The sequence below is a fragment of the Channa argus genome, chromosome 7 (assembly GCF_033026475.1).
Source record: "Channa argus isolate prfri chromosome 7, Channa argus male v1.0, whole genome shotgun sequence".
Classification (NCBI taxonomy): domain Eukaryota; kingdom Metazoa; phylum Chordata; class Actinopteri; order Anabantiformes; family Channidae; genus Channa; species Channa argus.
In genome coordinates, this window is record NC_090203.1 from 26,607,765 (window position 1) to 26,625,196 (window position 17,432).

The 17,432-nt window shown below is 37.5% G+C and overlaps 1 protein-coding gene across 1 annotated transcript; it reads right to left on the bottom strand.

Annotated features, from left to right (window-relative positions):
* Positions 1 to 4,015: 4,015 nt before the first annotated feature.
* On the bottom strand, positions 4,016 to 17,062 carry kpna5 (karyopherin alpha 5 (importin alpha 6)). Its single transcript, XM_067510879.1, has 14 exons — positions 16,959 to 17,062; positions 14,872 to 15,005; positions 14,057 to 14,158; positions 13,801 to 13,900; positions 12,092 to 12,186; positions 11,452 to 11,583; positions 10,178 to 10,266; positions 10,003 to 10,102; positions 9,716 to 9,879; positions 8,550 to 8,628; positions 8,330 to 8,455; positions 8,108 to 8,235; positions 7,596 to 7,774; positions 4,016 to 6,807 (listed from the first exon to the last, which is right to left on the bottom strand). Exons 2-14 carry the CDS (start codon positions 14,998 to 15,000, stop codon positions 6,620 to 6,622), a joined length of 1,611 nt encoding a protein of 536 aa, XP_067366980.1. The 5' UTR covers positions 15,001 to 15,005; positions 16,959 to 17,062; the 3' UTR covers positions 4,016 to 6,619.
* Positions 17,063 to 17,432: the final 370 nt, after the last annotated feature.

Sequence of the window (17,432 nt, forward strand, 5' to 3'; positions counted from 1 at the left end):
TTTTTTTGTTTTGTTTTCTCTCCCAATTCCACACAATAAACCCCTTTTGAGTTCCTCCTCTTGCCGTCTCCTTACTTGGATCAACAGTTAAACCAAAAGTTAAATATTATTAGTAACACAAGTCAAACAATGTATTTACGAAGATTTGATTTCTAGATTTTCAAATATCCTCCTTCCTTAAAGCTAAACAGAATTTTGTTTACCTCCATTGTCTTGGAGCCACATATGTGATATTTATGGGTAAACTCCCAAGCCTCCTCCAGAGTGTAAATATTAATCAGTTTTTTGTTTTTGTTTTTGTTTTTTTATTTAATTTACTCAAGTCTCAAAGGCCTGTTTGAAGGTTATAACTTTATTTTAATGTTAGATTTGGGTCTAGGTTAGGGTTAGTGTAAGGAGCTAGGGACTGCATTATGTCAATCAAAATGTCAGAATCAAAATGTGAACCTTTGTGTGAGCGTGAGTGAGATATTTGAGTTAAGATTAATGTTAAGGACCATTGTGCTTGAAACATGAGCTTCCTGAAGATATCAACATTTCCCAGCACATTTGTTCATAATGAATGCACAGGGTTGAGTGCCTCATTATTTCTTCAGTTCTCTGAGGTGAAGGTGAAGATTTGTTGCCTTTGTCCTTTGATCTGTGTGTTTGAATCAATTTCACCATTAAAGTAGAACCAGCCCAATACAGGGCTGTGTAAAATGTAACTCAAGAGAATGTGATGATTTGCAAATTATTTAAAATCTATTTTTGATTGTGAATGTTGAAACTGATTTGATTTTCAACTTGGTGCTAGAAACATGTTTCAAAAAAGTTGGGACAGGGTCATGTTTACCACTGTATTGCATCACCTCTTCTTTTAAAGTCACTGAGGAGAACAACTGCTTTACCATTGAATGCAAATGTGCAGAATCTGGTTTGACATCGTGTTGCAGAAACAAACAAGACCTTCCCTGAAAAAGCAGCGTATGTTGCTCCCACTGTATATATTGTTCAGTATTAATGGATCATATGGTCCCTCTTGCCTTTAGCATGAAGGGCACAAGCTCCACGATTTCCAGAAGGAAATTTTAACTCTGGATCATCAGACCACAGGACAGTTTTCCATTTCACCTCAGTTTATTTTGAATGAGCTCAGGTTCAGAGAAAGTGTTGGAGTTTTTGCCTTGTTTATATATGGTTGTTTCTTTGCATGGTGGTGTTTTTACTTACTTTTGTGGATGCAGAGACAAACTGTGTTCACTGACACTGGTTTTTAGTGTTGTTCCTGAGCCCATGCAGTGATTTTCACTATAGAATCATTCCTGTTTTTAATGCGGTGCTGCCTGAGGCCCCAAACATCATGCTGAAAACCAATATACCCATTCAATATTTGTATTTAGCCTTACCCTGGTGTACAGAGATTTCTCTGGATTCTCTGAATGTTATAATCACATTATGATGAAAATCAAAAACTCTAGACTGAGAAATCTTATTCTCAAGCTGTTGAACACATATTTTTGGAGAACCATGCCCCAATTGACTTGGTGCCAATTTACCTCATTATTTGTAAAATGCTGGTTTTATTTATTTATTAGTTTTTTTTAACACCAAAGCTACCCTTTATGTAAAATGTGGTACTACTGAACACATGCTGTCACCTACTTTAGGGACAAACTGTCTATTCTGTCTTGTTCACCATATAAAAGTTATTTATATCAGTCTGAGGGGCTGATGTGATTAAATCACAGTAGCTCTCCTGACAGAGGCAGAAAACAGGAGGTGATAGCTTGATACAGTATCTGTGGGGAACAATCGTGTTTCTCTTAAAGTGTGACTTTGAGAAAACGGGAATTATTGTCCTAATCATCAATGGAATGAACATCTCTGTTTTGATAGTTCAGCAAATGTCTGTGAAACCACAAGCTGCAATTGTTTTTTCTGCAAACGGAGTTGTATCCGCCTGTATGTTTGTAAAGCTTATTTAATGTGCCACAGGTCGTCTTGTGTCACATCACTAAACAAAGACACTGTTTACTGAGGTTGTTCATCCACTGTACAATAACAAAAAAACATTTCAAACAACGAATCTTTTGCTCAAAAAAGACTGTGGCCAGAATGAGAGAGTGAACAGGTGCTGCTCGTCATCCAGTTTCACTCTGAAAATCCCCTGCTTTGAGCTTGTCTGTCTGGTTGTGCAAGAAAAAAATAATAAGATAGGAGGGGGCAGGGTATCCATGAGAACTTAAGTATATGCTTTGGTGTGACAGCTTACCTTAAATCATTTGCAGTGAGTAATGTTTGTTCTGTGCTTATAGTAAAGAGACCATACGGTTGTGATTGACTACATTTGTTGCACAAAAAAGACCTCTGATTATTAAATGACAGGTAGAATATGAGTAAGAGAAACTTGAAATTAATGTGAGGAATGTAAACCCCAGACTGCCCCAAGAAAAACATGTTTAACACTGTAAAGGGATATATGTCTGCAGACATTCCACAGTCTTGTACTCTATCATCACACCTGATACCTGAGAATTTCATCAGGTTTAACAATAAACAGGTGTTGCCTCATGTGTGTCAAGCTGATGATGGAAAGATAAATGTACACTTCTTTGCTGTTAGTCTCACATTTACAGTCATTCACTAAACATTCATATCATGTGGGCGACTGTCGCGCAGGAAGTTAGAGCGGTTATCCACCAATCTCACAGTTGTTGGTTCAATCCCTGACTCATGTCACATGTCAAAATGTCCTTGAGCAAGACACTGAACCCCAACTTAGTTGCTCCTGTTGAGTGTTGGCCAGCTGCATAGCAGCTCCCCCATTGGTGTATGAGTGTGTGACTGTGAATGGGTGAATAAGAAGCAGTGTAAAGTGCTTTGAGTGCCAATAGGTAGAAAAGCGCTATATAAGTGCAGAACATTTATCACACAAAAGTATTTGTAAAAACTTAGGACTTATTTTATGTAACATCATTTCTTCTACATTACTTTTACATTGGTTTATGTTCCTAACTCTACTCGTGTTTTAAAGGTAGTAGGAAAGGCTTCTTACAATTGTTTTTTTCAACACAAACAAAACACAAGATACACACGATGTATCGTGTGTATATAGTTATACACATGCAGTTATAAAATGATTAAACAATTAATTCCAACAGTGGAAGCATAAAATAACGCTGACGTCTCTATTAATACCTTTACGTGTGTACACATAATGGAACTGCTCGGGCCCATTACAGTGGTGGAAAACAAGTTCTGGAAACATGCTGATCAATATTTCACATAATAAACCAAAAACATCAGTTTCCAAATTTTAAATATTGCAATCATGCATGTCTTTTACCATAACATGTAGAGAAAGATGACCAATGATATAAATTACACAGTATCAAGTCACCCTGGTCCTTTTACATAAAGAAATCTGCTTTTCACGATTCCAGATTCCTACCGACAATTATCATCATCATAATCAATATCATCAATTGTATTTGAAATAATCAGGTTCATCTTATCCTCTGAAGCACACACCCATGCTCTGACGTTATCCCGTAACTTATAGAGCAGAACAGCTTCTATGATGATCTACTGTGATTAAAAGTCAGCCAGCTTTGCAAACGTCAACAGGGACTAGAAATCTTTAGCTAGATATTTATAACCCACTGCCTAATGGTGCAGTTCCCAGCTGCAATCTATTTTTTCTGTTGAGAGGTGAATATTAAGGCTGAGGTGTCTGAATAGCTCACAGCAGCAGCACAGCAAAGATGGTTTACTTCAGAGCCAGTTTGACAGGATCTTTTGTTAAGTGAGCTGATTACTATATGAAACAATCAGTCACAGCCAACTTTCACTCTCCACTCCAATAACATGCAGTAGGTGGTTTCTGCAATTACATTTTTCCTACAAATTAATGTTTTACTGAGTACTAAATATTTCCCCCTTAAAACTTTGTCCAAAAAAAGCATTTTTTTTTAATTCACCCTATAAATGGTGTTTAGCCATATGCAGATGAATTTGAATGACAGAGAACCACTTTTACACACAGTGATATTTTAATGCGGTGAATTCAGAGCAAATAAAAAAAATTTCAAATACTCCAGGAAAAAGTGTTAGTATTACATATCTTACCAAAATTCAGAGGAAATATCTGCAAAAAGGTTTTTGCTTTTAATTACTTTACCATAACTTAATCTGAATCATTAGATTTTATGACATGTATCCAAATTAAGTTATGCAGACCTAGATTAAATTGATGGTACCCTCCAGTGAAAAAAAGGTTTTTCTCTGAAATAACTTGAAACTGACTATAATGATAATAATAATAATAATAAAATCTAATAAAAACAAGACTTGTTGCTGCTGTTCATTCAACTTAAGATTTTATACAGTAGAACACTGACACGGTCATTGAAAACACAACACTTGCAGAATGACTACTTTTCTCCAATTTAAATAGCCTGAATCCCTGATTACAAGAGATCTGTGATACTGATTGCAGGAGAAGATTTAAAATATCATAATTCAATTATTTATATTATTTTATTATGTCCTGGCCATTTTTCATTAATGTTATTTAAACTGTTCTGCTGTAACAAATCAAAATTATTTTTTTTCTTTTTTATTTACTGTTACCTTTGTCAGTTTAAAGTCATTTCAGAGAATACTTTATATTGTTCATGGAAGGGGGCCAACAATTTTATTAAAGTCAAATAACAGTGAACTTTAAAAACAAAAAACAAAATCTGACACAAAGTATAATATGGCAATGCAATTCAACAGTGAATGTGACTGCAATGCTTAATCATCAAAAAATAAAAAATAAAAGAATAAATAAAACATTATTAAAAAGCTAAGATGCAAGGGGGTATGTTTGTATCCAACAGGTCTATTTATTATCTCTTGTTAGACAATACAAGTGTGCAGATGAGCCAGGCATCATTGCAGCCAGCCTGAACAAACTTCACCTTCAGACCTGTGAGATCCATTCAGTGTTAGGAACCACAGAGTGTAGCTGCATACAGTAATTAACTCCTGTACACGGACTGCTGGAGTCCGAACGCCCACTTCTGAGAAACACATGAACACAGCAAATTAATTACCAAAACAGGAGGAAAAAAAATTAAATCTTACAAACAGAAGTCTTAAACTATACACAATTGAATGTGCTTGATGTAAAACATTTTCCATTTTACATAAATGTAGGTTGGGTTCATTTTCGGTTCTCCAGATAATGTTGCTGCACTTAAATGTAGTTATTGAAAAACTGTCTAATCATAGTTTAGTGGTATAGAGCCAAAATGAAATGAAGGGATAAAGCTGTGTTTCAATCCTAACCACAAAATGAGAACATGAAAAAAGAAAAATGTTCTTTTTTTAAGTGTAGGAGACAAACGTCCTGAAAATACAACTGTCAAGGAGGCATAAAGGAGAAGCAGTAATTTACTGGAAATACAACTGCATATCAGAAAACAACTGTAGATCACACCGTCTCACAGCCACTTAAATACTTTCTTTACACTTTCTTACATGTATATATAATATACAAAACCCTCTGAGTCAGTCTACTAATCCCATCACATCAAGGAAATGACTGCAGACAAAAAAATAATTTAAGATATAGTCACATTGCTAGTTCAGAGCGACCAACTAGAAAACAGAAAAAAAAAATCTCTTGACCATCAAGATTGTTGCACACACACATCATGTAATCGTGTAGCATCATGTAACAGACAGCACCTGTCTTGCCCTGATGCTGCTTTCTGAAATAAAGATTTTAAAATAAGCAGCAAAAACACTAGTGAACAGCCAACCCTGTGTCAGATCTCAATCTAACGCTGGCTAGTTGTCTGGGTACATTATCAAGGAAGCAGTTGTCTTCAGAGCTCAGAGGAGAGAAGAGAGAGGAGCTCCTCCACAGCTCCAACAAGACAAATAAAGGACCTCAAGTCTTTTAAATCAACAGGAGAGGATAAAGAAACCAGAGTTTGTTTGCAGCTGGCAGCAGGATGGCAACAGCAGTAAATACAGCAGTACTGTATTTACATCCACTACCTGTCTACAGAGATGACAAGTCAGTCACTACACACCAATCCCAACACCAAGGATTTTAATCAACTGGATTTTTGCAGTCACCCAAGAAAAAAAAAAAAAAAAAGAAAAAAAAAAAAAAAAGAAAAAAAAAATCCCCTCCTCCCTCTCTTTTTCTGAAGAGGTAGTTTCACATTCAAATGGGATATGGATGCTGATTTGAAAACACCAGTTTATAATATTAACGCCATTATGAAAATAATATCACAGAAAGGAACATCATACTGTAGCAATAAAGAAAATAATTCTTTAACATGAGTTGGGTTTCCATGACATAGACCTGTCCTCAGTGCGATGGACACCCATCATTCATGCCCCCAGTCTGCAACATCAAGAAGCCAAATGTGCTCTCGCTTTTCATTTCTATTTTCACAAATCTCTGACTCTCCAGAGTAGGCATGGTTGTGAAGGCATTAGTAGAAGTGAAAGTCTGGAGAGGAGCTGGTGGAGCAGGGTCCAGCAAAGATGAGGTCAGGTCGCAGGAGACTTCACAGACCAGCAGGCTGAGTATCAGAGACTAGGAAGAAGAGGCTGTAAGGGCGAGGCAGGGTTAAAGCTGGAAACCCTCCATGGGCCCTTCCTGTTGCTGGAAGACAAACTGTCCTTGATTCTGGTCCACTTGTGGAGCCAGGCTAGCATCCTCCTCTTCTACGCCAAAGTAGTGTTCAATAAGGTCAAAGGCCTTCTGGTAGATCTCCTGGTTCTCATGGCTCTGCAGGAACTCAATCTTGTCCAGACCTGCAGGGTGCATCCACACATAAACTTTTCATTCTATTTCTGTGCTATGCACTATATTGATTGCAAATTAACAGAACACATGCAAAACTGTGCGGCAGACATTGGTTAATTTGGCTTTTCAAGTTCCTAGTGACTAGATATTGGTTTTCTGCTACTCCGTTTTAAATTAAAAAAAAGATTTTCTTTTCCACTTAACTTTTATGCTTATGGTGGCCTAGCTTACAGTATTACAACATATTGATCCATGACCACTGCATTGTGATATAAATTGTACTTTCAGATTCTTGCCAAAATACAGTCTTCATGTTAACAATACAGCAGCACCTGCTCAAGTGTAGAATAAGTAGGGCCATGGCTGTGACTTCAGCACCGGCATATTTTCTGATTGACACAAATGGTTTCAAGGGTCTCTGGCCTAGTTAACTTGTCTCAGGCAAAATTAAAAGGTGCTAAAGCAAAATGTTTGCTCCTAGGCAGTTTTTCAGCATCGTTTTACACGAGAAAAGCCAAACAAAATAAAACAGCTGTCACCCTTTTGAGAGGAAGCTTCTTTGCATGTGACAAGAATATGACAGGTGACACTGGCTCATAAAGGCATGAGGACACTCAAGGCCACCTGTAGTTTCTACAGTAAGCTGTCTTACTTTGGAGGGTGAGGATGGTATTGAGTGAAAGTACTGCTGACTAATTGAAGTAACTTTAGTCTGGAAGAAAGAAAGTAATAGAGATGTTGGTGTGTGAATTATTGTAGATGATGCTGGCATGTTAGATTAGTTGCAGGGCTGTACCATAAGCCTCCTCGATGAGAGCACAGTACGGGTTGATTCCTGTTCCGTTCTGTTTGGCCTCCTGTTCTCCAAGTCTGAGGATATTCTCAAGGCCGTTCAGAGATACTTGCACAATCTTTGAGTCCATCACTGTCAGTAGGTCACACATGGGTTTGATAGTATTCAGAGACACCAGATACCTGTTTACAGAGGGGTGAATTTTATCCAAAAGGGACACATTTTCTATAAATTAGTTACTAAAACATTTGGTTAGTAATATTATTACAACCAACAGCTAATTAATTTTTTAACATTTTAAAACATGCTAGCCTGTTAAATGTTAAACCATTACCAACAGACAGATCAAACTAATATAGTGAATATGTGGAGGTGCTGCATATCTATTCTATCTAATTCCTAGTAGCTCTTTCTTGTCCATAAAAAAAAAAAAAAAAACTACCTTCAAATCTCAATATTGCCCTGGCTACAGTATGTTGCAAAGAACCAACATGTTACAACTCTGGCAAACATACCTTATCTGTGCAGGAGTGCCCCCAGAGGTGGCATTAGTAATCGCCCATGCTGCCTCCTTCCGTGTGCGGAATTCAGCCTTCTGAAGAATCTCAATTAGCACTGGGAAAATGTTGGCATCAATCACATTCTGAAAAGAATAGATGCATTGTTAGCAAACATATCTAGCACAGCAAGACTGCGTTTGGATATAAAACCCAAAACTCTTAATAGGCAGCCTTTACCTGAATCTGAGCTCTGTTTCCTGCTGTAATGTTGGACACTGTCCAACACGCCTCCTTTTTGATGGACTCCTTGGGACTGCTGAGGAGGTGGAGTAAACATGGTAATGCTGAACAGTTCAAGATTACCTGAGATGACAAACAAACAAACATGAGAGGTCAACAGGTTTGCTTATATAGTATATGATTAATCAGAAAGAACTGCAAGTAGCCAAGCCGCTACCTGAGTCTGGATGTCATCTCCTGTCACAATGTTACCCACTGCACGTAGAGCAGGTGAAACAACCTTATAGTCACTGTGCCTAGGAAGAGGGAAAAAAGAAACACGTTGAAATGTACAACAGAACCCAGGGTTTTGTGGAACCAAGGCCAACAGTGGAAGCTAACTGACACCATCAAGTTCAATTCAAGCTACAAAAAGAAATGGTTATTGTGTACCTACTGCTGTGCATTCACCGCCTTTATTTTAGAGATTCAGGGACCTGAGGACTCATGTAAAACAGTGTAGAGGAAGAGCAATAGTGTCTTACAGCTTTCCAAATAATAAATAAATCATTTCAAACACTGAACCAATAAGGCAAACCAGAGTAAGTAAATAAAAACTACATCAAACACTGGCAGAGGACATCAGCAGCAACAAACAAAAAGCCAGATAGTGGCTGGATAAAGTGCTCAGCTCAGTTCTGTGAGGGTTTACACGTTAACACTAGTATCTGGTTGTTCGTCTTCTCTTGAATCTTTGGCTGGATCCAGACACAGGCTACAAAACACACTTTAACAAATACGCTACGCATGGAATTCATGTTTTGTGAGTAATGCAAAACTGAAGTCAATTTTGTCATGTAACCAGTAAATGCAGCCTCAACACCTACTAAATCTGTTTTGTACACTGTAATTTGCTATTGATTTACAGAATCAAAAGCTCATTTAAACCCTGCAATTCGCCAATCTTAATGTTTAAACTAAAATTATTCTCAAATTGTTTTTCACATTCAAACTGCCTCCTCTGCAGCTAACAGTTATACTGTAGATCTGAGCTGTGAAGGACAGCAGCTGCTGCACCATAAGGTTGAAACGTAACACATTAAAGTTCAGTAAATAAAGTGGATTTCAATCAGCTTTATCTCAGGTGATACCGATCCTAAATTTGAAAGCTCTAAGGGTAAATCATAATCTACAAGCTATAGAAGTCAAACAGGCAGTAAGGCAAAAAGGTTGTTCAAGGCGGCTACTTATCATGTTTATTGTGAGTGAGACTTAGAGATGTTTGAAATTATTCATGGAAAAATATGATTTAACTGGCAAACAGCAGGAGGCTCAGGCTATTCTTCCTTTAGCCATTCAGGATATTAAAGACTTGACAGCAACATGGACCTGTCAGTTTCTTACATGAGCAGCTCCACCAGCCTGCGACAGACCCCTGAGTCAATAACTGTCTGGATCTTTTCATTGGGGCCATCAGACAAGTAGGACAGTGCCCAGCATGCATCAGCCAGCACATCTGGATCACTGCTGAAAAGGAGCCTGGACAGCACACTGAGACAAGGGGACACCTGATGCACCAGAAACAGGTAGGGACAGTTTATTAGCAATACAAGTTCAAGAATTAATGCTCAAGAGACAAATAGGGGAAATTGACTGCAGTAAACTAGTTTGGTCATGACAAGTGGACCTACTTTGGCAAAATCTGGTGGTGGGTTCTTCCCTCGGCATAGGTTGGACAGAGCCCATACTGCATTGCGGGTTGTTGTTAGACGGTTGGATTTAGTGAGTAGCCTGAAAACAAAAAGACAGGAGCTGGATCTTATGATGCCATATTTGACACATTGAGACAGACAGAAGAACACTTACTGCTGTAGAGATGGCAGGATTCCACAGTTGAGCACGTAGTCTCTGCACTCTGCATTATCTCCTGCTATGTTCCCCAATGCCCACACAGCCTGAAACACATCATACAGTCAACACACTCTACTGCACAGTACCAGAGTGCATGTCACCAGCTCAGCTCTGCATAGGACAGTATGAAAAATTTACTGGAAAATGTAGGATGGACATTTAGATTACCTGACTTTCTCTTGACCCTCAAAAGAGTGATAAAACTCAGTGGATATAAAATTCTGAATCTCTCTACATTTTTCATAAGCACAGTCTGTTTATACCTAGATTTTCTTTAGGCACTGTTTTTTGTGGATGATTTAGGACTGTCTCCATAGCTGTGGTTACAAAGGACCAACTCTAAAATGAAGGGTTCCAACTTAACAGTTTACTCAGATGCTGATCTGACAAGATGTGATTACATGCTTAGAGCATTTAATCAAAACAGAACTTTTTTTTAAAAGCATGCATGTCCTGCTGTAAATCATTTAAAACATGACCAAGATCAACGCATATTGTGAAGAATATTTAAACAGAAAGCTCAAAAGCACATACTACCCCTGTAACTTGTATCAGGAGAGTGTACAAAAGGACCTTTACAGCAACTTCAAGAATGAAAAATCTTTAACCCCAATGTCATGAAAGGTTACCTTACTGTGGGGCAACTATGCACAAAAAGAATATATTATTACTAAGAAGTATACATCAATACTTAATCTGATTATCAAGGGTTTACAACATCCCTCTCATTCAGATATAAAACACTTGAAATGGTTACATATTCCATTTTTTTCTGATTGGGTAAAACAAAGCTAATATTTTAATTCAAGAATCTAGACAAAAAGTAATAAGAACAATGTGATGTGATGTTCGAGGTCATTTTATTTTGAGATAGTAGTATTGATGCAAAGAAAAAACAAAAACCCTAAAGATTCAATAACACCAATCAATCAGCCGTATTTAATTGTATTTGATTGAACAGGTTTACCTAATAAAGTGACCAATGAGTGCATTGTCCATCTCTAAGTGATGTGACTGTCCAGTTGGTCGAAGAACAGCTTTTAGTTGATATTTGAGTGAAGGAGACAACTACTGTCTATTGGCTTGGCTGCTCTGTCCCTGTTCCATTGAGCAGAACTAGCCTGTCACCACTGCACGTAGAATAAAACGTTTCAGCACAAGCCTACTTCAAATGAGTCCTGTTTACAGTATTTACTACACTATCCATTTGTAATCTTGCAGAGTCTCACCTGTTCCTGGACATCCTCATACTCAGAATTCAGAAGCTCAATAAAAATGGGAACAGCTCCTGTTTCAATCACCACCTTTGTATGCAGGAAGGTACCAGAGGCAATGTTGGTTAATGCCCAGGCTGCCTCAAACTGTTGAAAGACACATACAAATTTGGTATTTCAGTCAATCTGCATTGTGACATTACAAAGGTAGAATCATTTAATTTATTCCCTAGCCACCATGCAGAAACTCCCTAGGATAACCAGGTAAATCGTCCCGCCCTCTCTCCTATTCAAAGGACATAAAAAAATAATAATACTAGTATCAGTATTCATATAAGTATTATCATTATCATCACTGAAATGGTACCATGGCATAAACCTATTTAAAAAAAAATAAAAAAAGAACAACAGATAAAAGGATATGGGGAGAAATGAGAAAAAAAAAAAAAACAATTTGACCAAGCAGAAATCTAGAAAATGCAGCAGAGGTGTATTGGATTATTTGTGTTATTATTATGTTATTTAATCATTCAGCCCCTTCAGCATTTTGGACCTTTTTGTGATTGATGCAGCCTAAAATTCCTGATTTCACAATAGCGTTTCTTCAAAAAAAAAGAAAGAAAAAAAACAAGGGGGGAATTGATTGATTACTTACCTGCAGTGTGCAGTTTTCGCTCCTCTTCAGGAACTCTACAAAACGACCGACAACACCAGGAGTGGAAATTACTTCATCTATGGGAGGATTGGGTTCTGCACAGAAAGGGGGTTGAAAAAATAAATAAAAACATAAGTTATCTAACTAAATGTGACCTGCTTCACACGTCACTATTCAGGCACATGGTGCTGTACCAGTTTGACTCAAGTTTAGGTTTAGGGCTCAAGGGCAAAGGCTGTGGATTGTTCCGAGTAATTTCCATCACCTCTGTCGAAGTTTAAGTGAGCTGAGGCTATAGGAAAAGCTGATGTGAAAACACTGCAGACCAGTGATTGGTCACGGAAAAGTGTCATACCAGTGCATCAGCTTTGAGTTTTTCCAAAACTATTTTGTCAACTTATAATTAATGTGACTAACACAAACAATACGGAGCCACTTGTTCCTGCAGGTGAATCCTTCCTGAATCTGAATCTTTGGTAGTCAATATTGTGTCTTTCGAATACTGAGTAAGTTGTAATATAGTGACATATTTAAAAGTTTCGACTCTTTTACTATCCTCTGCTGTGTTCGTTAGTCAGTCCCTCCAAGATTTCACAATGTTGTTATTGCAGAAATTAATGCACATCCAATCAAACCCCTGAATTCTATGCAGGCTTGCAGTTTTGTTAAATCACTGCATCTTTTTGCAGTTTTGATCTACGCTCTGCATTCTCCCAGCACCGCACAGAAAACACCAAGCAAAACTCTTCAGCGCAATGATCTCACGATGGTGGAACAAGCTACCAAACTCTGCAAACTCTTACTCTTACTTCTGCACTTAAATCTATTTTAACTTCCTTTCTGCTCTTTCTTGAACTTGCATCTGATGAAATGCAAACACATTTTTCTGATAGGACTTTGCTTTGATGTTTTCTCCTTGACTTAGATTTTTGCTGCCTTGTACCTCACTTGTAGGTCGCTTTGGATAAAAGCGTCTGCTAAATGACGAAATGTAAATGTTACTTTTTTAGAGTTAAAAATCTGCATACAAAGGCAGATCGTAACTTTGGTTTTGATAGAGAGAAGAAATATCTGATTTCCACGATGTGCGCAGGCTTCAGGAAGCCACTAGTTCATATGTAAGAGACTGGCATAACTTCCAAGTGGGAATACTGAGAACAGTGAATTTTATTCCCACTGGAACAAGTTGCCTTTCGCTTTTTCTTTTTTAGAAGAGTAGCTATAAAAAGTCAGGCCTTTTAGGCAACAACAATCATAAAAATGTTCTAGAGCAGGGGTCACCAACATGGTGCCCGCAGGCAAAAATAACTCACTATAGCGCCACTTACCAATGAGCTGCATCAAATTTTTTTGTTGCTATTCTTTTTTTAAATCACATTTGAAAGTTATTGTGAGAAATCATTGCCATGATCCGTGTCTTCATATAGATGAATATTATTAATTTAATTAATTATTAATAATAACATATTAACAGTAAATTGAGCAAATTTGTTATTGCAAAAGTGCGTCTTAAACTGGTAGCGCTTCGCATTAATCGGTACCCAAGACGTAGCTCTCAGTTTCAAAAAGGTTGGTGACCCCTGCTCTAGAGGGACTGATCAGTCAAAGTATGTTACAACAGATCCTGACAGCAGTGAGAGATTTAGTTCCTTTAACTTCAGATCAAATCATTTATATTAATACTAGGATTTCCAAGATGCAAAACGAACCTTTAGACAGTAATTTCCTGAATTTCTGTGTAGCCATTAGCTGCTGGTCTGGGTCTTCAGAGAAAATCATCTGAATCATATCTGGAGATATGAATCCATCCTGCACAGTGGGAAGAAAAAACAAAACACACATATTACATTAGATAAATACTGAACCATTTTCAGGCTGCATGACATTTTAAGTTCAGGCAGAAACAAATTGTAGCTACGACAGATACAGTAAATCAGATATACCCGTTTAAAAAACAAAACTCACCCCCGCAACAGGTACTGTGGAGCTGATGTCTGGATCCTGGACTGGATATTCCAGCATTGATTCCTCATTTGGTGGTACACTTACATTTCTTCTCTTGAACAGCTGTGGGCACAGAGTCAAAGTCACATGTTTAAACTGACGTTGATATTTTTAATCACCGTCTTGATTACTGTGACAGTAAACAACATAAAAACAAAGCAGAGGTTTAACTGTAACTGAGACCATTTAAGGCCTGAAAATTAGAAAAAGCAGTTATTTGTCTGATAACACATTAACCTTTTCGTATGATTGCTACGATTACTCTGATCATTTTCTAAGTAAATGTTCTGTGGTCAATGGCAATTTTATCAAAAACTATAAGAGCCAGAATATCATAGATGTTGTCTATTTTTTTAAAACAAAGACTGTCTAAAGGTCTGACCAAAATTGTACCCACACAAAGTGCCTTCAAGGGGTCTGAATAACTCCCTTTTTCAGAAGAATTTAAACAATTCTGACAGTTCCTGTTCTGCATCAGCTACATGTCACCCCCTTCTCTCATTCTGCTGCAACATGAACACAAAGAAAAGTCAAAAAGCTGTGTTTTTTGTCAATATACAATACAATTTGAGCGCCAGGCTTCCAAAATAAGTCAAAGGTGGAGGAAAAATCTGGTTATTCTGCTGCTGCACTTGTATGCAGATTTCATATAACTTGGTTTCTTAAGTGCATGCAATCACTGGTCGCTGATTCTTTGAGAAAGCTGATTTCTGACTACCCTGGTTAATAGCACATGTAAACGCAGTGATTGTGACTCAGAGTGAAACAGTACTTACTTGCTCCTCTCTTTTCTGTTTGCGAAGCTGAATTCCTTCTTCTTCTCTCCTTCTACGCATCTCTTGAGGATTCAATGCTTTGTTCTTATAGCTCTTCATTCTGTAGTTGTCTTTCCCCAGACTCGCCATCGTGTCTGAAAAGTCAGGGTAAAAGTTACTTACAATTAAGGTGCATTTGCTAATCAAAGGGTAGGAATCTAGAAATCTCTGCAACATTATTCCAAGAGCAGAAAATGCTGATATCACTATTTCCAATTATCCAACAAATCTTTCAACTGTGTTGGATGAATAAACAAGGCTGTTTGCTGCTACCCCCAAAATTAGGCAGAACCAATTATACACTAACCAAACCAATTATAAACTATTTTACGTGTGGATAATTATGGAAAGGATTACAACGTTTATAGTATGGGCGCACACAGTAAACTTTCCAGATAGTAACAATGTAACATTACTTCAATTGTGAGCAACCAGTTACATAAATGGTCTCAGTCATCTTACATGCAAATATAAAAAACAATTTGTCCATCTTTATGTAGTTCTGACTACAGGGCTTGTGAGGCATGTGACTAGATTAGGTCTTGACAAACGGCTTACAGCAAGCAAGATTGCAAATTTAAACAATACCTCTGTCTAATTTGTGTTACAGGGAAATTAATAGATCTGAAAAAGCAGTGGCATGTATAAGATATTACTTTATTCATTCTGAAAGGTATTTATCCTGCCAACATGCAAAGTTGTCATACTATAAATTAGCAGAGCCATAGATTAAAATGAAGAGACACAATAGTTGGAAATATAAAATCAAAACAAAAACAAACAAATCAAAAACAGTAAAAATAAATCAATTCAGTGAGTAACTCAAACAAATAAAGAAGGAATGTAACAGCATAACAAGGTGCATGGATATAATTTTGGTAATAGATAAAAAAATAACACTTAGACTAAAGGCTTACAGAATAAAATCATTAATGTTTTACTGTTAAAATGAATGATGATACACCAGGTATATAATTACTGAACAAGACTGAGCCGAAGACGAATCCCTACTGGCAGGTATTGATATTTGGCCCGACCAACATTCAATGCAAATCCAATTGATAAATGTGAAACCGTCTTAAATCTTTTACAGAATAAATAAAGATTAACTAACTGGCTTTGAATAGGTCTAGAAAAATGGAAAGGCAATATGTCAGAGCTAAGGTAGTTGCCACAAGGATTGATTTCAATTACTTATGGTCATTTTAACTAATGTAAGCAATTCAGGACTTTTGACATTTAGCATTTGGAAAAATCTTGGGTTTAGCATCCAGTCACTGTCATCTTCACGTTGATGCAGACTAACAAGTCCATGTCCATAAACTCACCGAACATCACAATTTAACCGATTAGCTACAAGATTAGCAGAGTCTGGTCATTTTAAATGTTGTGATGGACAAGGGTCAACACAGGTATTCCGTCGTTCCAAGGGGAGACCAGACCGGCCTGCGGTTTCGTAACCACCCAGCCCTACCACGACCCTTGACGATCATACCCAGAATTAAAACTTTCCCGTGATTTTGCTGATCGATGTAAACAGAGCCTGGGAGAAAGCAGATGCGACAGCACATTCTCAAATTGTAGTGACAAGTAACTAAATACCTGGTCTTGAATTAACAAATTTCAGGCATTCTTCTGGTGTGCGGCGTGTTAAGACACTTTACATCAGCTGTTTTCCTGTACGGGACAGGAGGTCGTACCAACTCCCTTCCAAAATCCAACTAGCTAACATGTTGTTACATGTACATGCTAACTCTGCACTGCTGACAATAAAGACAAACAACTTGAAACACACTGCTCAACTGCAGACTAAATACGTGCAACTGGGATTCATCTCAAATCACATTGTTTCAGTGAAATTCAGAAACACCTGTATGTTTTCAGCGTTTCAATGATCTAGGTCAGTAACTAAACTAGCTTTCGGCTAGCTCATTAGCTAATGCTGCGTTGTTTTAATTATCAGATGTAATTAGTTGTAATAACAGCAACATTCTCATTTACTTAACACTGACTGTTTCCCAGACAAGTGACAATAAACTATAATATACCTGAAAATACGTGCAAGAATCAATAGCTCCAACCTCTGCTTCTCTTCCTCTCTTTCTAAGAGCAAAATGGCGGCCTATTAAAACTTACCCAGCAAACCCCTCGCGTCAACAACACCTAACGCCACTTCCGCCAGCTGTCGGTTTCTACACAGTGTACGCGTCAATTAGCCGGTGTTAAGCCGGAAACTGTGCATTTATTCTTAAAAAAATAAAGTGTCGAGTAGAGATCGTCTCATTATTTACTGGCAGGCAAACCAGAACACAAAAAGAAAATATAATTTATTAACCAGGTCGTGTTTGCATATTAGTGTGGCGCAAAGCTGTATTTAAAGCACAATCGTCGTACTTTTAGGTCATTTTTAGTTCTTCAATGTGTGTTTTCCTTGACCTCGTGTGAGAACTGAAGTTCTATAACAACAATCTCTTAACTCACTAATTGACCATCATGTAGGCTTAACATGGTTTTGTAATAGG